The 21,945-nt window shown below is 61.4% G+C and overlaps 1 protein-coding gene across 1 annotated transcript in view; it reads left to right on the top strand.

The window, feature by feature from the left end:
- Positions 1 to 21,945, top strand: part of ARHGEF10 (Rho guanine nucleotide exchange factor 10) — a 43,926-nt gene that overhangs the window by 11,458 nt on the left and 10,523 nt on the right. The window contains exons 8-24 of the mRNA XM_090258725.1: positions 2,145 to 2,308; positions 3,683 to 3,797; positions 5,137 to 5,243; positions 6,949 to 7,026; positions 7,637 to 7,816; positions 8,149 to 8,265; positions 8,966 to 9,058; positions 10,012 to 10,182; positions 11,502 to 11,647; positions 13,319 to 13,479; positions 16,954 to 17,069; positions 17,353 to 17,480; positions 17,615 to 17,715; positions 18,808 to 18,929; positions 19,633 to 19,725; positions 20,919 to 21,139; positions 21,275 to 21,432. Coding sequence (XP_090114851.1) covers positions 2,145 to 2,308; positions 3,683 to 3,797; positions 5,137 to 5,243; positions 6,949 to 7,026; positions 7,637 to 7,816; positions 8,149 to 8,265; positions 8,966 to 9,058; positions 10,012 to 10,182; positions 11,502 to 11,647; positions 13,319 to 13,479; positions 16,954 to 17,069; positions 17,353 to 17,480; positions 17,615 to 17,715; positions 18,808 to 18,929; positions 19,633 to 19,725; positions 20,919 to 21,139; positions 21,275 to 21,432 — 2,271 coding nt within the window. The remainder of the gene's footprint in view (positions 1 to 2,144; positions 2,309 to 3,682; positions 3,798 to 5,136; positions 5,244 to 6,948; positions 7,027 to 7,636; positions 7,817 to 8,148; positions 8,266 to 8,965; positions 9,059 to 10,011; positions 10,183 to 11,501; positions 11,648 to 13,318; positions 13,480 to 16,953; positions 17,070 to 17,352; positions 17,481 to 17,614; positions 17,716 to 18,807; positions 18,930 to 19,632; positions 19,726 to 20,918; positions 21,140 to 21,274; positions 21,433 to 21,945) is intronic.

Below are 21,945 nucleotides of genomic sequence, written 5' to 3'. Positions count from 1 at the left end.
GACAGAGGGGTCTTGTCTTAATTTCCCTAAAGAAGCAGGAGTTGTAACTGTAGAAGATGCGTGAAAAGGCGAAAGGCACGGAGGCTGAGAAGGACCAGCGTCTGTCTCATCAATGAGAAAATGGAAGAAAGGGTTACTAAGGTTTTATGGAATTAAAGAGACAGAAGTTCCCAGACTGTGGAGATAGTCAATACGACTTTGAAGCGGGCTGAGCCTTGATCCTTCCACCCCTGGATTGGTACAGCGGGCGCTACCGGCTCCGTGTCCCCGGCGAGACCCTTCAGAGCCGCAATTCAGGAAGCAGGTTGCCCACAAAGGAACCGTAATTTGGAAAGAAGAGCAGATGCCTTGCTGCGCTGGGAGATGGTGGGATGATATTTGCCGAGCGCTGAAGAAAACTTGGTATTTCAACCCAGATTTCGACATCCAGCCAAAGTATAATTTCTAAGAAAGAGATGAAGAGTGGGGAGATTTTCCACTCATAGACTAAAACTTGTTTACTGTTGTGTTTCAAGGAAGGGAATGCTAAACATAATGGGAGCAAAAAAGAAGAGTAAGCAAACGAACCAATAAGTTTGTGGACAAAGGAGAACCAGTGTTGGGCGGCGCTGGTCCCGGCAGGTCCCCCGAACGGGTGGCTGACCCCCGGAGCTCAGGTTGTGCAGGGAGGACCCCAGAGCAGAGGGGCCTGCGGTGCATTATGGGGAGTGCGGGTGTCAGAGAGGGGGGTTGACCAGGAGGGTGTAACTGCAGGAAGAATTAGGAAAAACCAGGAAAAACCAGGGCAGGATTCTGCAAATATTATTTCGATGAATTAAAACACTTAGAAAACGAAGCACTTCCTAACGACTCAAAGTACCGGGTCTGGTGCTTGGGAGTCTGCAGCAGGCAGCCCTCCCGGATCAGCGTGCGCGTGGCCCCTCCGTGACGCACGGTTCCTCCGTCGACAGGAAGGGGCCACCCCAGCACCCACATCAGGATATCATTGTCAACTTTCAACCCCGGCACCGGAAGCCTGATGCGGAATTTCCCAACAATGTCAGGAAGTCACGTCCAGCAGTGCCCACTCCAACCCGGAAAGCCCTTCTGCGCCCTCAGGCTCTCCCGGGGGCTTGGGGACCCGCCAGCACCTGCAGGCTCTTCATGCCGCCCCCACAGGAACGGGGGGATGCTGGGCACAATCCATGACCTCACCGGCGTTGGCTACGATCCAGGGGCCATTCGGTGTTAGAAGCTCCAAAGCGAGCAGCGTGGCAAAGGTCACAGTGCTTACACCTGCCGCAGACTTCCCGTCTGAAGCCGGCTGGATGTCCTCGTTCCCTAAGTGCTGTGGACGCCGCCCGTCCCCCGCCGGGGAAGACACACACACCTGCCTTTGGGCCTCTTCCCCTGTGAGGCTCCCTGGTGCAAGAATCAATGCGCTCCCGGGTAGTTAACCAGAGCCTGCGCTGCACATAAGTGAGACCGAAGGCCAGTTCCCGGGAGGGCGAGTCTGGAGGCTTTTTCGGGTCGTCATCCGCCAGGAAGGTCTCTGTCAGCAGGGGCGCGACTGGGGGCCTCCGAGGCTGGAACAGCGAGAAGGGCCTGCAGTCGACCACCTGCCAAAGCCGATGAGTCTGGTTGGGCCCGGCCGTGTCCCCTTCTGGGGGCGCCTTTGTCTCCGTGTGGGGTGCTCCTCCCCAGTTCTCAAGCGACTCGTGTGAGGAAGCCATTTCCATCCAGTAATAGATTATTCACAGGTTGTATTAGGCATTTTTTTTTTTTTGCACAAAAGCAGCATTTACAGCGGTCAGCAGTGAGCTGCTCTGCATTCATATTTGAATCCGTCCATCTATCCACCCACCCATCCAATATGTTTATACTCCTTCCATTTATCTAAAACGAATTTTTCTTTGCTGGAAAGTCCTCTGTGGCCAACAGATCCCCTGGTGTAATTGCGGCTTCCGTGGAGACCAGGGGCCCTGGGGTGCAGGTGGGGCTGGGGCTCTCAGAGCTTTGGGAAGCCCCACCCAACACCCTTCTAGGGGGCAGGGCAGAGCCCCGGCAGCATGGCCCCCCACCACCACGTGGTGAGAGGGCGGGTGTGAACGAACAGTCGCGAGTGGCGTGTCGCTGCTGAGCTCACTGTGGCCTTCATGCTCCAGGTGAGATGATCTATGACGACGTTGAGAACGGAGACGAAGGTGGGAACAGCTCTCCGGAGTACGGGTGGAGTTCGAGTGAGTTTGAAAGTTACGAAGAGCAGAGCGACCCCGAGGGCAAGAATGGGGTCCCCAGGTCCTTCCTGCGCAGCAGCCACCGGAAGCAGGTGGGTGTCGGGCGCCGCTTCCGGCCCCAAACCCGGGGCCGTGCACCAGGGCAGTGCTTCGCTTGGTGCTGAGCCGGTGCTTTTTAGGGTGTCAGTGGGTCGTGGGAGGGAAGCACGGGGTCCTGGCAAAAGGGGAGGTGTCGCCATTTCACACGGCAAGTGCCACGGCAGGTGGGAAGGTCACGTGCTGTAAGCCAAGTCACTCAGAGGCCCTGAGAAAGCTCGCCCTCTCGGGGCCTTCGAAAGTGAATGCCTTCTCTGAGTTCGGGCTGTGTCCACGGTGCACCCCGATCGATCAGACACGGGGCGACCCTTTAAGGGGAGCCTTGAGCCTCAGGGTTTCCAGCACTAACAACGGGACGTAAAATAGAGCGTGTGCAAGTGGCGTGAAGGGCAGGAGCCCTGGGCTGCCCTTGCAGGGGGTGCGTGTGGGACCCCCAGCGCTGAAGGCCCGGCGAGGAGCGCCGTGGCTGAGCGTGCGTCCTGGACGGGGCCGTGTTCGTCACTGAGGCTGGCTGTCTGAGCGCGGCCCCGGGTCCTCTGCGGGGACCGTCTGTCACACACACTGTTGTGAGCTTTCGGCTGTGTTCAGAAGGGGGCAATGGTGTCCGCGTGCTTGTACCTTCCGTGACGGGTGAGAGGCGGCCACACACAGACGGGCGGGTCGGTCTGGTCACACTAGCCCCCACTGCCTGGAAATGCCAGTCACTCCTCACTGAGGCTGCTGGGCCGGGGGCTCGGCACCCTGAAAGGTGCTGGGTCCTCCCGTGCGAGGCCACCTGGGCGTCCTCTAGAGGACCCGGTGCCCCAGGCGCTTTTGTAGAAGCAGAAGGGCTCCCGAGCGCCAATGGCCAGGCTGTGAGAAACGAGTCAGCAAAGGCCCTGGCAGTGCCGAGTGGCGGTCTGCTGCTCCTGCCCGCCCTCCGCTGTCCCTCTGTCTGTCTCCAGCCTCTGAGCTCCGTCCTCTCATTCAGATGGGAGCTGGCCTCCAGGACTTGAGCTGAGGAGCGCCCAGGGTTGAGGGGAGGGGCGGGAGGGCCTGCCCTTTCCGAGATGTGCTGTTTGTCACCTGCGGGCGTCTGTCTGTCCCCTTGCAGGTCTGCAAAGCTGTTTGTGTTCATCAGTGACTCTAATAAAAATGACTGAACTGTAAACGTAGCAGGAACTTTTGTAACCATGTCAAAGAAGGGCTCTGTAGTTAAAGTTTGTCCCCACCCCCCCTTAAAAAAAAACCCCAAACTATGCACATGCAGTCAGCACCCAGATAGGCTCCCTGACCAAACAGCTAGTCTCAGGGAGCTTTTCAGACCCCACTCCCTGACAGCGTCCAGTTAAAACACAGTAAAACGACACGTAGGTTGGTCCTTTCCCCAGATGCAGAAGCTCGTGAAGGCGGCGAAGGAGGGCACCAGGGATGGGCTGGAGAAGACCAAGGCTGCGGTGAAGAGAGGCCGCTCCTTCATCAGGACCAAGTCCTTCATCTCGCAAGGTCTGTGGCTGTCTGGTCCCCAGGCAGGTGGCCCAGCAGGCGGGCGCTCCGGACTGCGCACCTGGCCCCGCTCCTGGGGGTGGGGCTTTCTGAGCGGGGCGGGTTCTGGGCGGGGACTTTCTCCAGGGCTCCCTCACCAGCAGGCTCAACCTCCCTTTTTATTGTCCCAGCTCGTGTTGAGCCATCCGTGCCTCCCACCCTAAGGTGCCTCATGTCCTGTTCTCCCGCCCGAAGTGCCCCAGCATCCAGGGGCTGGGTCGGTGTGGGCTCCTGCGTGTGCGGAGCCCTGTGCCCGCCCTGCAGGGACAGAAGGCCCGCGCGCTGGGACTTAGCCACGGGCTCAGCAGGGACTCCGGGCGCCTCCTCGCTGGCACTGGCGAGGGAGGGTCTGGATGATCCAGAGTCCAGGGTCTGACAGCTCCCTGGGGGGCCGTGCTGCGCTCGGTGTGAGTCAGAAGGACCCACAGTGCGTAGGAGGGTTGCGCGCGGGCGCCGTCGTAGGCCAAGGGCTGCTGGCGTCCGCGGGCGTTTCTGCGCCGAGCTCTGCGGGAGGGGCCGCGGGGAGCTGGGAGCCGCTGGTCCAGGGTCCGGGGCCGGACTCGTTCTGACCTCGCATTTCCTGGTTGTCTCTGCGGGAAACCCGGCTCGTGCGAGCCTGGCGTTTGCTGACAGCACTTGGGAAGGACCTGAGCTCCGCGTGTTTCCCCAAGGACTGGCCTGGGAGTTAAAACCAGGCCTTAGAACAACGCAGTCCTGAGGACGCCTTCAGTGTCCTGAGACGTCAAGCCAGGTCGCCAGGATCGCCACGGGTGGAGGGAGGGGGACAGGACCCCGGTTCGGGGATCGGGGGGCCCCAGGGGCAGAGGCTAAGGTGCAGGGGCTGGGGCGTGGGGTCCTGCGTCCTGGGCTTTCCCGCTTTGCAGCCATGTTGCGGAGCCGTTAGTTTATGTCTTTAGTCTCGGTCTAAGCTCTGATTTTGGGAGCTCGTGCTGTTCCCGACCTGTGTCGGGACAGGTCAGGCAGCGCAGGACGCCGCGAGGGTCACTGATCCCGAGTGTCGGGCGGCTCGGTCTTTCTCCGCGGCCTTTCTTGGGTCCTGGTTGTGGTTGGTATAGGTTAAAGGCGACGCCATCACCCAGACATTCAAATGGCACCTCTGCCCTTTGAAGCTAAACATCAAGGACAGAAATTTCAGAACCGCCAGCAAGCGCCGCGCTGGGGGGTGGGGTGTGCTCTCGGGTTTGCGTCCTGCTGGTGGGAGGAAATGGGAGCCTTCGGCTGCGCAGGGGCGTTGGGAGCCCCTTGTTCCCGATGAGACCAGCGCGTGCCTCTTGTTCAGACCACAGGCCTGGCCTGGAGGAGGAGCAGAGCCTGTTCATCGACGTGGACTGCAGGCACCCGGAAGCCATCCTGACCCCAATGCCCGAGGGCCTGTCGCAGCAGCAGGTAGGACAGCGGGGCGGGTCCCGGTCCCTCTGCGCGCACAGCGCCCCTGCTGTGCGGCGTCTGCGTGCGCACGTGCCGTCCCCGCTGTCCCCCGGGCGCCTCCGCCTCCCTCTCCTGTCTGGCAGATGGCGGGTTAGCACAGCCGGGGCTCCGGGGACCCGGGGTTCGCAGGAGCCGCCCTGAAACGTTTTGAGCATCACTCTCTGCGGGGCCGTGAGAGACCTGCGGGGCGCGCGCTCCTGCGGAGAGTTAGTGACGGGCGCCTGCGCTGGTGGGCGGCTTCAGAGGAGACTGTGTTCGCGAGATTTCTTTGGCTTTTTATGTTTTTATTACATTGTCTTATACCAATTTCAGGTCCTTTGACCTGATACATTAGTATCATCTCAAGACTTGAAAAAATAAGCACAATTCCTAGATTAGACCCCAAATAGTCTCACTCCAGATGTGAGGGAGTGTCTGGGGATCTGAATTTTGAGGAAGGCCTGGCCTGGATTTGTCTCTGCCTGTCTGGGGAGTGACTCCGACCTGGGGTCTGACTCCTGTCCCAGGGGGATGCATCTCTGCCTGTGACCCAGACGCGGTGACAAGGGCTGCGGGGCTGGGCTGCAGCGGACGGGCTTGTGTGCTTGGCTTTTAATCCCAGACACAGCTGTCCTTTTTAAAGTGTGTCACTCCCTTCAAGTATTTGGAAGGGTCGCTTTTGTTCTTGATTTTGTGAATTGAGTAGAGAAAAAACCCACTGCCTTGTTGATAACGGTTGTGGGAGGTGCTGTCCCTGCCACTAGGTGGCACTGGGGTGGCGTGGCTGGGGCGTGGGCGTGCATGGGCGTGCGCAGCTAGCCTGTGCGTGTGCGTGTAGTCTAGAGCCAGCCTGGTTGTGACTGTGCGTGTGTGTACATGTGTGCACGTGTGAGCTCACCTGTGTGTGTGTGCACGTGTTGTTTGGAGCCAGTCTGATTGTGACTTTATGCTCTGTTTCCCATTTATTGGCAAAGTTAAGTTGCCACACTGTTTAGATCTGGTGACAGTGCCAGGGTCGTCATTGGCCCCTAATGGGCACCTTACGGCCAGAAGCTTGGGCTTCCACGCACGGTCAGTAGGGAAAACAACCAAAATAGGATATCAGTGATTAAAAGGCGGGTGTCTCAGGCCGCAGCAAACTCTGCGCTTGGAAATGACATCAGCCGTTTGCTCACTGTTCTCCGCCTCAGTGGGGCGTCTGGGCGGGGCCAGAGGTCTTCGAGAAAATGTGTGTTCTGCCTCCTCCCAAAGGTTTTGTCTTCTCCTAGTTCTGGAACACTGGTTTTGTTAGACAAGTGTTCCCATAGCATGGTTGGCTCAGATGAGCTGTTTTTAATATGCAGCTACATGTGAAGCATGGAATTCAGTGTTGGGCACACATGACAATTAGTTAATTCAGTTTGTTATTATGCATTAGTGAATGAGTTTGTCACTATGCTGTGACTTCACATGCCCTCCTGCTGTTACAGTTTATAATTTGAGGTTTAAAAATTAATGTAACCGGAGCCGTGGGAGCCATATGTTTTGTGCCTGTAATGCTAGTTACTTAAGTCTTTGGAGGTTTCATTTACTAACTATTTTGAAAACAAAGCCCATAAAACATCTTTATCAACAAGCCTCAAATCGAAGTGAAATTGTCCTGTGTGAACTACTTTCCGGCCATTGTGTTTTCAAATTCCCTCAGGTCGTGAGGAGATACATTCTGGGCTCGATTGTCGACAGCGAGAAGAGCTACGTGGACGCCCTCACGAGGATCCTGGAGGTGCCTGGGGGTCACGCTGTGTGCATGCCTGACTAGTTAGCCTTTCTTTCGTCTGTGTGTCTGTTACACACATGTAGTTATATGTATGAATCCTAAAATAGCCAAATTGACAGGATTCTCAAGCGAATTTGAATGTTGTGCCTGTCTGTTGACGTCAAAAGTCAAGTGATGGCAGTTAAAAGTCCACAGGAGTTCAGGCCCACGGAAGTCGAGGTCAAGAGCATTAAACAGAGTTCTGTCACTTCTCCTCTCGGGGCCGTGGCCCCTGGGGCACTTCTGGAAAGACTTGTGTGCAAAGAGCGTGTGCTCGCCAGTCCTGTGTCCTCGCCAGTCCAAACTGGTGATGATGCCCTCTTGTCACTTACAGGCAACCCTTGGTTACCAGTAGCTCTTTTGTTTTTACCCTTAAATCTGACACAATCACTGAAAAAAATGTCCTGAGAAATAAAGCACGTAAGGCCCTTGAAACGGTTCCCCTCCACAGGCGCGCGTCCAGCAGTGTATTTAACCTCACGTGTCACGTGTAAGGCAGGCGGTGGGTTTTGGAATAGCTGTCCCTTGTACAAGTCAGCGTGCCCACCGCCCCGTGCCTGTCCCCTTGCTCTGCTAGCGGTACGAGCGGCCGCTGGCGGAGATGGAGCCGCGGATCCTGAGCGACCGGAAGCTGAAGCAGGTGTTCCACCGCCTCCGGGAGGTCCTGCAGTGCCACCGCCTATTCCAGATGGCGCTGGCCAGCCGCGTGGCCGAGTGGGACAGCGTAGAGACGATCGGCGACGTCTTCGTTGCTTCGGTGAGGGAGCCGCGCCCTCGGCCCAGCGTCTCGGGGGAGTTGGGACCCCTCTGCGCTGCCCCGCGAGGTGTCCTGTCCCGGAGGAGACATCGGAGAGCGCAGGTGGCAGGGATGGAAGGAAGGGCGGCTAGCTGTCACCTCTGTGCCCCACCTGTCACGGGCAGAAAGCTGAAGGCGCGTTGGGGTCAGCAGAATAAGAACACGTTTGCTGAGAAAGTCGCACACAGTCGGAATAACATTTACCCGTGACCGGTCACAGTGACAGAGGCCACGCTGGATTGAGAAAGGACCCGCGTGGACGCGGCTTGACCTGCGTTTCTCCTGCATTTCAGTTCTCTAAGTCCATGGTGCTGGACGCGTACAGCGAGTACGTGAACAACTTCAGCACCGCGGTGGCCATCCTCAGGAAGACGTGCTCCACAAAGCCTGCGTTTCTGGAGTTTTTAAAGGTAAGCCGCCGTTTTTCCTTTCCACTTTGGGTTTTAACACTGATCCAGCTGCCACGTCATGCTACTGGATAATGGAATTTCAGGCAGCCTCACGCTCAGTGTGGATGTCACTGATTATAAAGGTCTTGGAGCCAGCAGGGCCCCAGGTATTGGATCCATCGTTGTTGGAAATAACGATGGGTTTTCAATGGAAACGTGGCTTTTCCGAATCACCTTTATTTACACGTCCTTGAAAGTGTGTGGCTGGCTCGCTGGCAGGACAGTCGGAAAGTTAAGGTTGGATCTCGAAGACCAATGTTGGGATGAGAGAAGCAGCAGCGAGGGCTGGGGCTTGGCTCCCCTCCGGGCCTTGCAGGTCCAATGTGGGACTCTGTGTGTGGCTGTTCCTTTGTTTCTTTCTTTGGGTCACTGCACTTTTCCCGTGGGTGTAGAATCTCAGAGAGGAACTCAGTCCGTAGAGGACGGAAAGTAACTCACAAAAGGACAGACCTCAGCCACGTCGCTGTGGGCCTGGGAGTGTGAGGTGTGTCCAGGGCGCAGGAGGCGGAGATGCGCCTGCAGCCAGTGGGTGACGTGTCTCTAGGACAGGGTGCAGGGTCCTGGAGCAGCGTTAGCTCCGTCCCGAGGGCCGTGCTATGGGCGTGGATGGCCAGTGTGGAGCCCCACGGCCCCGAGGCAAGCAGACCCGACTCTCCCCCAGCAGGGCCAGGAGTCCAGTCCAGACCGCGTCACGCTCTACAGCCTGATGACCAGGCCCATCCAGCGGTTCCCGCAGTTCATCCTGCTGCTCCAGGTACACGGCCCGCCGGCCCCCGTCTGCACCCGCCCCGCAGCTCAGCTCAGACGTGGACTTCCTGGACCGCAGCAGACCCACCGGTTAAGGGCTCTGTCCCGCTTCAGATGCAGATGCCATAGCGGGTCCCAGGGCACCCAGTTCGGTCTAACTTGGCCACCAGGCTGGGCCCCCACACCCTCCTAGAGGGGCTAGGGGGGCTCCCGGAGCTCAGCACGGCACTGACCTTTGCCGGTTTGTTGCACCGGCTACCACCAGGGCGCAGCGGGGAAAGGGCAGGACACGCAGCTGCCGACCCCTCCCCACTCTCCCAGCACCTCCTCCTCTCTGGTGAGGTGGTTGTGGAGGCCCCACTGTAGGGGTGTGGCTGACTAGTCACTGGCCCTCGGTGGTCACCTCAGTCCGCCCTCCCCTGCCCCCCTCCCTGCAGGCTCTCTTCCCCTCTCCATTGGGGGCGGGGCTGACAGTTTCGACCCTAACTCCCTGGCCCCCCAGCCCCACCCTGAGCCACCCAGGGCCCTTCCAGAGTCACTGCATCAGCATGAACTTGGTTGTGGTTGGAAGGGGCCCTCCTGCCCCATCGCTGATCAATCCCAGGGGGTGAAGGGGCTCTGCCTGGAGCTGACCTGGGGCAGAGCCAAGTGACCTGGGACAGCAGCTCGGGGCTCTGGGCAGCTGGCTGGACACGGGGCCAGGCCCGGGGCTGTCCGCTCCTCGGGCCGTGGCTGGGCAGGTGGAGCTCCGCCCACACCGTGTGAGGGCTCTGTGAGCTTTGTTTTTGCAAAAGGAGCTGTTGGCGCGTTTGCGTGTCATTCAGTCCGTGTCCTTCCAGAGGGTTCTTCTGTCCTCCCCCAGAAGTGGCTGAGTCACGGTCCCTCCCTGCGGCGGCTGGGGCTGCTGGGGCTGGGAGTCAGCGGGTGTCAGGTCTCCGTTCTGCCTCGTTTCTCCTGAAGGACATGCTGAAGAACACGTGCCCGGGACACCCGGACAGGCTGCCTCTGCAGATGGCGCTGACGGAGCTCGAGACGCTGGCGGAGAAGCTGAACGAGAGGAAAAGAGACGCTGACCAGCGCTGTGAAATCAAACAAATAGCAAAAGCCATAAACGAGAGATACCTGAACAAGGTGGGCCGGGGCTCACTCCGCTTTCACTGACAGGCCCTCTTCATTCCAGCCGCTGGTACTAACCTCTGGGGCGCTGGGGACCCCAGAGCCGACGGAGCCTCGGGCAGGGCCCCTGCACCGGACACGGCTTCAGCTTCAGAGTCTGTGCGTCCCCAGAAAAGGGACTCAGGGGACCCAGGACCCCCAACAGGGTTAGCAGCAACTTTTCAGCTGAAGTGTGCTGGAACGTGGGGTTTCATTTTAGATACTCGAAGTAAAGCATCACATATATTTAGGTTATTTCTTACACCCGTCTGGGCATGAGCCATGGATCACGCACAGACGTGCAGAACACGGGATGAAAGCAGTTGCTCTGTGAAGCCGGGGTCCAGCATCACGTTCACAGAATGATTTCTCTGTGACAGTAGTCTTACCGGGTGTAGCTTTACTGTGTGATTCCCTGGACCACGGAAGAGGTTAATTCATATGAGCTGTGTTATGTAGCTGTGTAGAATATTCGTTATGACAAATCACTTTGTGTTTCTGTCGGGAGGCTTCATTTCCTGCCACATAGGTGGTTTATATAGGAATTTTTATAGGCAGATAACTGCATTCAACAACAGTGTCTGTCACTCAGAATCATGCCTCCTTATGGGCCCCAAGTGTTGGAATGCCGTGGGGCACAGCAAGCTCAGGGGCCCAGGCAGAGCGGGGCGCATGCGCCGTGGGAGGCCAGGGTGGCAGCCCGTGCGGGGTGAGAGCCGAGGGCTCTGTGCTGAGGGCTGCGGGTTTCCTAGGGGCTGACCTGTGCTCCTGAGTCCGGCCTGTCCGTAACGTGCCCCATGACTGACGAACACAGCAGCCTCCCAGAGAACCAGGGGCGTGCTGGGGGCTCAGTGACATAGAACAGGCACTGGCTGGAGCTGAGATGTTCGCGTCACTGCAGGGAAGGGGAGTTCCACAGGGAGCCCTTTCCCTGATAAACATGCCCGGTCCCCATGTGAGCGCGGGAGGAAGGCAGCGTCCTTGTCCTCCAAGGAGAAGGACGTGCTGGTGACGGATAGCAGGTGGAGCCCTGTCTCAGCCACAGAAGTGTGTGCTCTGGGGCTTAGATTCCGGTCCCTGGCGAGAGTAACCGAAACCCTGTCTGGAGCTTTTTGTTCAAAAACACCGCCTTCTGAGCTCCCTGGTGCCTGCACAGACATGACCAGGAGGGCGTGGGGTCTTGTTGAAGAGCCCGTCTGTCAGACCTCGAGGCCGCGGGCGTAAATGACACGAGGCTGCTCACCCTTCTCTCTTCTCTGCTGCACTCGGTGGCGGCACCGGTGTCCGCTCTGCAGCTGCTCAGCAGTGGGAGCCGATACCTCATCCGATCGGACGACGTGCTAGAAACCGTGTACAACGACCGGGGGGAGGTCACGAAGACCAAAGAGCGCCGGCTGTTCATGCTGAACGACGTGCTGATGTGCGTGACCGTCAGTGCCCGGTAAGGACGGGGCCCGTCCCAGGTTGGCATCTCGGCCAGTAGAGCGAACCGCCCCCTGCCCTGTCCGAGCCCCCCGGGTGCAGACGCAGGAGCCCGCGCAGTGATGGAGGGAGACGTACGCACCCACTGGCTTGTTTCCAGGGGTCCAGTGTGGGTCACCAAGTCACTGCGGGCAGGAGCTGGGGAGGTTAGGGGTGTTCTCGGTAAACAGCAGGTGGCTGCTGTGCTGGCAGCTAAGTGGGGTGTCTTCACGACCCTCCTCGGCCACCCTCCACTTCTGGTTCCCACCCTTGTCCCGTTCTTGCTGCTTGGCTGCTTGGGGAGTGTGTTGCTGATGGAATGAAACCGGGGACGTTCACATTCGTGTAAACCAGCACGTGCCCTTCAAGAGTCCTCGGGCTTGCTGTGGCTTTACGTCTGAACTGTCCTCCAGCACGTGGGAGGCTGTTGTCGGTGGGCACAGCTGGGAAGTGAAAGTCTTCAGCCGCAGGTGGATGGCAGGGAACTGAAACATAACGGAAAGATGGCGGTGGAGCTGCCCACAGGGACCGAGCCGAGGGCTGCTGCTGCTGGGGCCACGTGTCAGGGCGGCGAGGCCCACCCAGCGTTGGCAGCTTTGGGAGCGGGTTGCTGAACCACAGGGAGTGGGAAACCGTCTGCACGCGAGGGCTGGTGGTTACGTCCACGCTCACCTCCTACCGCCAGACCTGGCCCTGCCACCCGCCACCGTGGTGTTCGGCCAGTGGTGGCTGGTGACCTTGTAAAAACAGCTGTCCAGCCGGGAGGACGTCGAGACCCCGAAGCTCCGCAGGCACGGGCCCATCCGTTCCAGCAGGAGGGAAGCTGTGTCCATGGGCACCTCCGCGCGGCTGTGGCTCTGTGTGAATGGTGCCGCCTCCGCTCCGCTTCCCGCTTGGGCTGGAAGTGGGACCGGGAGCGAGCCGGTGGCCTCAGGGGGGCACTATAGCCGGCCGAGCGGCGCCCAGTGAGGCGGGTGTCCGCTGGGAGGGACAGCGGCCAGCAGGTTGGCTCTTTCTCACTACGTTTTGATTGAAATGTACATACATACCTCGAAGTGTTATTACCGCGCGGGGCCGGAACGGGGGTCCCCTTGCTCGCTCTGGGGCCCGCCTGGCCGTCCAGGGTGTGTTACGTCTCTGTGTGGGCCCTGGTGTGACCGGAGAAATTGATCTGTATGGGCTGTGGGTTTTCCTCATTTAAGTTCTACGTACTCAACACGCATTTTAATCATGGTAGCATTTGGTTTTCCTACAATGGCTCCACTGTGCCCGAGAGTGGAGACGGCTCTTCAGAGCTGACCCGTGTGAAGCAGTCCAAGCATCACTCCAGCCACACGGGGGGTTCCCCCGTTCGCGGCATTTGCCAGAATGCGCGGCGTCTGGGGCACCAGGCAGCGGCAGGCCTGTGCCCCTGGAGCTCGGTGGGAAGCTGGTCCTCGCTCGTCTCCTGTCTCCCGTGTTCTCTGGAGCAGACAGTGGACACGCCCCGCCCCCCTCCTTCCATCGGGGGCCTCCCTGTGCAGTGGGTGGTACCTTTTCCGAGGACAGGGAGAGGCTGGAGGATGGGACAGCTCCGGGGTCCCCCACGGGGAGGGCTAAGGGGTGGAGCATCCTGGGACTTCCCACGGCTGCTCATGGCTGTCTGTTGCAGCGCCACCCACGATGGCCACACGCTCCTGTCGGCCGGCCAGAGGCACCTGCTGAAGTGGAGCGTGCCCCTGGGGCACGTGGCTGTCGTGGAATACCGCCACACTGAGGGCCCCGCAGAGCACCCACCTGAGACCCCCGCTGTGGGGGCCCCCGTGAAGCCACGTAAGTGACGTCACCGCTGGGCTCGCCATCCTGCCCGACAGGACGAGCCTCTTGCACTGTGTGTGGCCCCAGTTCAGGTGTGGGCACCATCGTTAGAACTGGCTGGGAGACGCGGGGGCCGAGCTTTGGATGGGTCCCGGGGGTGGCCATGGGTACCCTTGGGTGAAGCACCCCTGCACCTGGGCCAGTTCCGTCTCCCGGTTCTGTTTGTGCCCTGCGTTTCTGTAAGGAGTTAGGGCCTGGGCTCGCGTCCCGCGTGTGCTCTGCCATGCACGCAGGCCCCGGGTCAGCTCTGCCGCGTGCCAGCCTGGCGCACGCCAGGCCCGAGGCTGTCTCTTCCTCAGCCCCACGGAGGGGGCGCTGGCTGTGAACTTGACGAGGTCTAGGGAGGGGACGGTGTCAGGCTACTTTGGAAACGCTTCAACACTTGCATAGTATTTACAGTTATGATGTGGAAATGGTCTCCAGACTGTAGATTTTGAACTTAGTGGAGTTCTCACGACGTCCTCCTTTTCTCTCTGTCTTCCTTTTTCTCCCAGATAAAACCAGGCTAAGTTTTATTCACTGTCTGGCCTCTGCCCCTGAATCATGGGGCACATACAATACAGTGAATGGGGACTTTCAATTAAGTAGTAAATGTTAGTAACGTGTTCAGTGGTCGTCCAGGCTGCTTTGTCTCTGCTTTGTTCAGAGGCCCATGTAAAACCCTCCCCTCCGCTCCCTGAGTTGCGCATCCACGTGGACTCTGAGGAGCCTGGGGGCGGGCCCTGTGTCGGACGGGCTCTGGGAGCCGTGGAGGGAGCCCGTGTGCCCAGGGCCTGGGGAGGAGGTGAGGGAGGGCACCTTCAGAGCCACGGCCATCCCTGCAGATTGTCCGTGGGATCCAGTCTGGCCTGCAGGGACAGAAGCCACAGCAAAAGCCTTCTCGCTTCTCTTGGGGCCGCGTGGAACGGCAGCACCCTTGGCTCTGTCTGGCTGATGCCGCCACCGTGTCTGCGTGGCTCCTGGAGCCGCCCTCGGGGAGTCCGTTCTGTGCTGGACACGGTGCTGCGGAGCGTTTACTTTTAGGGTGTTTGCCTGTAGCGCCGTCGCTGGGCGTGGGAGCAGCCCGCCCCGGGCCCCTGGTGTGGAGTGTGGGGCTTCAGCTTCCCTGTCCACAGAGGGTCTGCGTGTTAACTCTTGAGCTACGACAGGAGGGATGTGCGGTCAGAAAGTCCTCAAAATGCCTCTAGGTAGAATATTTCTTTTTCCCGCCAATTAAAGTTCTTTTTGTCTTGGAAGATGGGCCTCGTCGGGCCTCCGGTCTCTGTGTTTTCCATGGTCCCGGACACGCTCATGTGCTCCCGGGCGTGCTGAGCAGGGTTTGCTCCGACCTGCCCCAGTGTCACCGAGGGACAGTTGGTCGTCAGGGACAGACAGCATGCCGGTCAACGTGGCGGCAGGCCCTTGGCCGCAGTCTCACCAGCACCAGCCACACCCACGAGGTCCTTGTTGTTGATGCAGATGAAGCCGAGTCCCGGCCGCGCGTCTCAGGGTGGTGGCCACGTCGCTGTGAGGAGCTGAGCCAGAGCACACGTCCTCAGCAGACGTCCCTGTGACTTTCCTGCTGTTGGACGACTGTGTTCTGAGTTAGGGGTTGGACGTCAGGTCTGCCAGTCAGTGTGGAGCACAGATTGGGCGCCATGGTCTGGCCCCTCCGTGGGCCCGGCTGGAGCTGTGCCAAGGGCGCTCCACGTCCCGGAGAAGCAGCGCATGGCGCCTGCGTTGAGCGTTGGAGAGCCCGTCCGTCTGGGTCACAGCGTTTACCTTCTGTCTCTGGGCTGGGCCTGGTGGGTGGGGTCCGTGTCTGTCCCGGGTCTCCTGGTGTCCAGGGGCCGGGCTGAGCTTCCCCCACGGTTAGTTTGCAAAACGTGGTGCCCCGTTCTGGGGCGATTCAGAAGGTCTCACTGACTTCCTGGACTGGGGCGGCTGCTCCAGGGCGCCCCGGGGGCTGCTGGCCACTTCCTGGCGAGGGGCTCCCTGTGTGGGGCATGGGATCGTGGGACGTGGCTTCCCTGTGTTCACAGATGAGGTCCTGCCTCCAGCAGGCCCATCATGACCTCGGTTCCTTCCGCACTAGACTCCCACGCCCCCCGGCTGCCGGGGACCATGCTGGCAGGGTCTGGGAGGGTGGGAGGGGGCGGGGGCCCAGCGCCCGCACTGCCGGGGCCCTCGGCGCTCGAGGTGGGACCCGCTGTGAGCTGGAGCCCGAGGGTGGGCCTGGGAACCAGCCTCCCCAGCTCTCAAACGCCCCGAGGGGCCGCGGGCACTGTGCTCAGAAACGGTCCAAGCTGACCGTGCGTGCTCGGGGCTACGCGGGGGACGGGGAGGCTCCTGTCGTCATTAACAACCAGCTGTCAGAGGCCCGAGCCGCCTGCAGCTGGAGGGGGAGGCCCCCCCCGGAAACAGACATGGGCAGGACGTGCAGCCTGGTGCCCGACTGCTGCCCCCAGGATGTGCTCGCCCCCTCGACGCCATCTGCACGGAGCCTGTCCCATCACTCGGAAATCTCCCAGGACCAGGCCACTCGCGGCCCGGCGCCCGCACAGGAGGCCGAGGGCTCACGGCCGTCCCCTCGTCTGCCACCGGGATCCCGCCCAGCCGACAACCTGCGTTTTTCCTCTGAGGGCAGGGGTTTCCATGGAGACGGGAGCTGGGTGGTGACACAGCCCCGGAGGCGGCCTGTGGAAGTGGGCGCAGCGTTGTCACGGGGACAAGGAGCATCGCCGAGGGCATGGGTGGCTGGGGCCCCTCCCAGCAGAGCATTCGTCGGCACCTGGTTGTTCAGATCAGTTCTGCCAGAAAAGACGTTCTTTCCTAAGCCGCAGCGGCCCGCGGGAAGGCGCCCACCTCCGTGCTGTGCAGCCCGAGGGGGCCCCTGTGCCTCGCGGGTGCGCCTGGTCCTTGCTCCTCAGGACACCCTAGGTCTCGCTGGGTCCCCGAGGTGCTGTGTGTGCCCTTTGGGAGGCTCAGGGCAGGAAACCCCCTGCGTCTCCTGTGCCAGAGGCAGGTGGTCTCCCTGTGGAAGGACTCGTCACCCCCACAGTGGCAGCAGCGGGGCTGCCCTGCTCTGTCCCATGAGCTCTGACACAGGCTGCAGTCTGGGCAGGGCCCCCCACTCCCCCGCGGCTGTTCTCGCTCACGGCCCCGGGGCAGGACGCCGACCTCGTTCCTCCGGGGCCGGTCCCAGTCGCCGTCTCCCGGGCCCTCTCAGGACCCCGTCCCGTGCCACCCTCTCTCTGCGCTCCTCTGCATGGGGCTCCTCTGCCACCTCCCTGGGGGCACCTTTTCTGTGCACCTAAGATTATTTCCAATTAAGAAGTTAAAAACTGAACATTTCTAAACGCCTGACGATGCCGCCCTTTTAAGAATTGGAGACGCACTCGTGCTAACCTCCGCGCGGCCTGAGCGGGCGCCCGCTTTGCTTGCTTGCAGACAAGGTGTACGTGGGGCCCGGGCAGCTGTACCAGGACCTGCAGAACCTGCTGCACGACCTCCACGTGGTCGGGCGGATCGCGCAGCTCGTCGGCGACCTGCGGGGACACTACCAGGTACCACCGGCCGCACCTGCTCTCCCTGCTTCTAACGCTGTCGGCGAAGGAGCGCGCGGTCATGGGGACGCCCTGTCGGCCAAGTTTCCCCGCTCTGCTCCGGACGGGCTGGGACTAGCCCGTGGCACCTCCTATCCCTGCGCAGACCCGAGGGCCGGTTCCCCGTGGAAGCAGCTCCGCGCACACCGTGCGGCCCATCCCCCGGGGTTCCTTCCCGTCCTCGCTCACGCGTTTTCCACGCAGCGGCACTGCCCTGCCCACAGGTTGCGTGTCTCCCTCACAGAACTTGAACCAGGCTGTGGCCCACGACTGGATGGCGGGGCTGCAGAGGCTCGTGCTGAAGAAGGAGGAGGAGATCCGCGCGGCCGACTGCTGCCGGCTGCAGCTGCAGCTGCCGGGCAAGCAGGACAAGTGAGTGCGGGGCGCATGCCGCCCGCCCGTGCCGCCTGCCCGTGCCGCCCTGGGGGAGGCGCCCGGGGCGGGGGGCGCCCGGAGTTGGCAGAGCTGAGCTTCTCCCGTGACGCGTGCTCGGATCCTCCCGGCAGGTCCGGGCGCCCCACCTTCTTCACAGCCGTGTTCAGCACCTTCACGCCGGCCGACAAGGAGTCGTGGCTGAGCAGCCTGCAGCTGGCCCAGCTCGCCCTCGGTGAGCGCCGCGCGTCCCCGCGGGGGTCCTCTGCGCAGGGACTGGGCGCTTCTCCATCCTTGCGGGTTTCCGTGTCGGGTCGGAGCATGTGCCCCCCGAGAGGGGGAAGTTGTGCTGGGAGGGAAACTGACGTGGTCAGCCCTTCTCCAGAAGGATGTTTCCCAACAGGAAGGGCCATCCCAGCACGAGAGCTTATCTTATCACTTACCGGTGTAGGGAGAAAAGCCTTCCTGTTATTGTAACAAATCGCTCCCGTCCGCTGAGGCTGTCCTCGTCCCGGCAGGCTGCGTCCCAAGGCAGGGGAGCCAGGGCCGATCAGCCTCTGCTGTCCCCTCCCCTGTGAGCTGAGAGGCAGGCGGCGGCTGTGGCTTCAGCATTACATTCCTGCCCCGTGTCCTTGACCCCTGCCTTTTTGTGGGTATTCCTGTCAAGCTGGCCTGTGTCCATGTGCATACTGTGTCATTCACACGCATGCTACGTCATTCACACTCACGGGTCTGTTCCTTGGGACACGCCTGCGCGTGTGTGGAGAGTTCTTCCAGATGCACGTGGTCACACCCACTGACGATTAACTACTAACTGAAAACGAAGTACGGAGAGCTGTGGCCGGTGTCGGCCGGGCCGGGGGAGGCACCGCCGCAGGGCCCCTTCCTCCCCGCTGGACAGCTCGGGGGACGACCCGCCAGCTCAGGTGACCCGCAAACAGAGGGACCCCATTCTCTGAGGAGAGCGGGTTGAGGCTGAAAATCAGCCCCTTTTTCTCTGCACGGGTCTGTGCTCATAGCTGAGTGGCCACATTTATCCCGTGTTAGAAAGCTCTTCCCTGCATCTCTGAACTTAAACATCTCAGCTGCTTTAAGGAAATGAAAATGGTAACAAGAAGTGGCCCTGGGTGTCTAGCGGGGAGGTCCTGCTCGTCATGTGGGTGCGCCTGTCCCTCCCAGCGGCCACAAGTAGGGGGGTGGGGCGCAGCCGCCTGGAGGGAAAGGCTGTCCCTGCTCTGGGAACAGAGGCCCCGCCCCCAATGGAGCTGAGCCTGGGTGTCACCTGCCGGCCACTCCTGTCCTTGCCCCTCCACCCGCACGTGACCAGAGGAGGACAACCACCTGGGCTGGTTCTGCGTGGAGGACGACGGGAACCAGATCAAAAAGGAGAGACACCCGCTCCTCGTGGGACACATGCCGGTGACGGTGGCCAAGCAGCAGGAGTTCAAGGTGACAGGCGGTGGGGCTCATCCAGCTGGGGAGGTGGGGGCTCAGAGGGCGGAGTCCCAGTGCGGGGTCCTCCGGTTGGGGAGGGTCCTGCTCTAGGCTCCTTAGATGGAGGCCACTCAGGGTTCCTGGTTGAAACCCGCCTCCGCCGTGCGGTGGGGCTGGTGCTGGGCGTGTGCGTGGTGCGGGGCGCATGTCACACTGTGAGTGCTGTCACCATGGGCTGCAGGCCCATTCCAGGTCTGCAGTGGGCCCCCACTGGAGGCTGTGTGTGGGCTCGAAGTGTGTGCCCTCTCCAGGGTGGCCCTTTGCTCACGTCCCCATGCGTGGGCTCAGCGTGCCACGTGTCTGTGAGAGATGGGAGAGGGGTTGTTTCTCACTCCGGTCTGTGGTGACACCCACACCCGCAGGCCGAGGGAGTGGCGGGTAGGCAAGAGGGGCCAGGGGCTCCCCCCTCCATCCGGGAGCAGAGCCCACTGGGAGGCACGCCCGGGCCCTGCCCCAGAGCGCTCTGCGGTCCGAAGGGGGGATACTGAAGACTGACGCTGCTCAGTCAGGTGTTTGCTTCTGAGACTCACACCTAATCTTTTCGCTGTCGCGTTGGGTGAGCAGCGCGCCCCTCGTGTGGGACGCGCGTCGTCCATCTGTCTCAGGGCGCCTCCCGGTGGTCCCACGTTAATGCGGCCCTTCCTTCCCTTCCCCTTAGATCGAATGTGCCGCGTACAACCCGGAGCCCCACCCGGGCCCTGCTGGCCGCCCGGACCCCGCCGCCGCCGCCGCCGCCCAGGGCTTCCTGTGGGTGAGCCACCGCTCATTCCCGCAGCCTCGCGGCCCCTGTCTGCTCGGGTGGCAGGAAGCGCGGGCCTCGCGTGCACAGCGCTGCCCCGGCCCCGGCGTCTCTCCCGGGGGACGTGTCCGGATGCCCGGGGCCTGGGCCCTGCAGGGACTGGCACTTGCGGAGAAGATGAGGGTCTCAGGAATGGAAATGTTCCTCCTTCTTTTTTCATCCAAGGTTTTGCCAGATTAAAGTCAGTCCAGAGACAACCAGTTAAACTCACATGAGAATGACTTAAATAATCCCTCAGTTTGTGGGCTCGGCCGCCCGGGCTCGTCCCCTCCCAGGCACGGCTGCCTCTCCCCACCGGGAGCTTAGCCGTAAAGTGGGTTTGTTCCACACACAATGTTGCGTTTGCGTGAGGCCACGCTGCCAGGGACATGCCCGGGCGGCGCCAACCAGAGGGCGTCTCACATGGTGGGTGCTGAGGTGCCCTGGGACCCCCCAGGAGCAGCCCCTCCCTGGGACCCCCAGTGTTCTCCCCAGCAGAGGAGCTGTGGGGTTGGGGCTGCTGGGGGAGGGGACAGGAAGGAGTGACCTGGGTCCCCCGGGCGTCTTCCCTTTGCTGGAAGGAAGGGCCGGGCGGGTTGCCCTCGGGGTCCCAGAGTTTGGAGAGAGACCTCTTCTCATTGACTGGACCCGAAACTGATGCCCCCTCCCTCTCCTGGGCCCGCCCCGCGTCCCGCGCCCAGAGCAGGGCTGGCTGTTTGCCGTCCTTCCCGGAACGGCGGCCACAGGACGCTTGTTTGTACCGGAAAAAACGCAGTAAGAAGGGCAGTGGCGTGGCGTTTCCAGAACTGGCCACAACACGGAACACCCGTGACGAGCCCACGCCCTAACCCGCCAGCGCCCTCACCGCGGGGCGCGCGCTCTCCCGTGCACTCTCTCTGTTAACCAGATCCGACTCCTTCCCGCTTGTAGAGAATTAAATTTATGTTCAGTGGCGTCAGGTGACCCAAGGAACAGGAGGCTGGGGCTCCTCGGCCCTCAGCAGCCAGGGCCGTGGGGGGGGGGGGGGACAGCAGCCCCCATGGGTGGGTGCGGACGCCCCGTGGGGGCATTCTCGCTGCTTCGTGTCCGGTGAGCTCCAGTGTGACGTTACCTGACCCGGATGCCAGTGTCGTTTGTGAGTCACACGTGCCCCTGCCCCCGCCCAGGTCGGAAGCTGCACCAGCCAGATGGGCCAGATCGCCATCGTCTCCCTCCACACGGCCAGCGCCAAGGTCATCGAGTGCTTCAACGTGGAGTCGCGTGTCCTCTGCATGCTCCACGTGCCCGCGGAGCGGGGTCCCGAGCCCGGGCCTGCCACGGAGCCGGGAACCCCGGCCGGGAGCCCGCTGGGCGTGCCCACCGTCTGCCTGGGGACCGAGGAAGGAAGGTGGGTCACAGTCCCGGCTGCGGCTGGGTGCTGGGCTGGCCGGGCGTCCCCATGGAAAGGCGTGGCCTCGGTGGCGGGCGCCCCCTCTCCCCGCACTAGTGGTGGGTGTGCTCACGACCCACCCTTCCCTCCCAGCATCTCCGTCTACAAAAGCAGCCCCGGCGCCAAGAAGGTGCGACTGCAGCACTTCTTCGCCCCCGACAAGGCCACGGTCATGAGCTTGGCCTGCTCGCTGCACAGCCTGTACGCGGGCCTGGTCGACGGGGCCGTGGCCGTCTACGCGAGAGCGCAAGGTGACGGGGCCACGCGGGCGGGTCGCTGCCACCCCAGGGCCACGGACCTTCCCCCTCAACCTCCTGGGAGAGGCCGCCTCTGACCACCGGGCAGGCTGACTGCAGAGGTCCCGTGGGTCGAGGCCACGTAGCAGAGCGGTGGTGGCCTTTCTGCAGGCGGAGGGTCTTCCTTACGTCCAGTTTGTAGAAGAACGCAGCACCCAGGAAGGGCGGTTTAAAAACGCGTTTTGTTAAAGTTGGGTCTCAAGTTAAACGTCTGTGCCAAGCATCCCAGCTCCCCGGGCTCTGCCGTCTGCTCACCCGAGCCCGGTCGGTTATTCCCAGGTAGGTTCTCAGCCCAGAGAAGTGAGAACCAAGCGGGGCCCGGCCACCTTCTCCGAGATGCGAGGGCTGAGGCGTCGGCGGATGCGCGGCTGGCCTGTCGGGTGCGGTCACTGCGTCGGCGCTTAGTTTGGAGACTGAAGACCTGATTCTAATCTCTCACAGGATAATTCCATCAGCCGCTTCGAGAGC

This window comes from Furipterus horrens, unplaced genomic scaffold (assembly GCF_987537825.1).
Source record: "Furipterus horrens unplaced genomic scaffold, mFurHor1.1.pri manual_scaffold_12, whole genome shotgun sequence".
Taxonomy (NCBI): domain Eukaryota; kingdom Metazoa; phylum Chordata; class Mammalia; order Chiroptera; family Furipteridae; genus Furipterus; species Furipterus horrens.
This window is presented reverse-complemented; position numbering and strand designations above follow the sequence as displayed.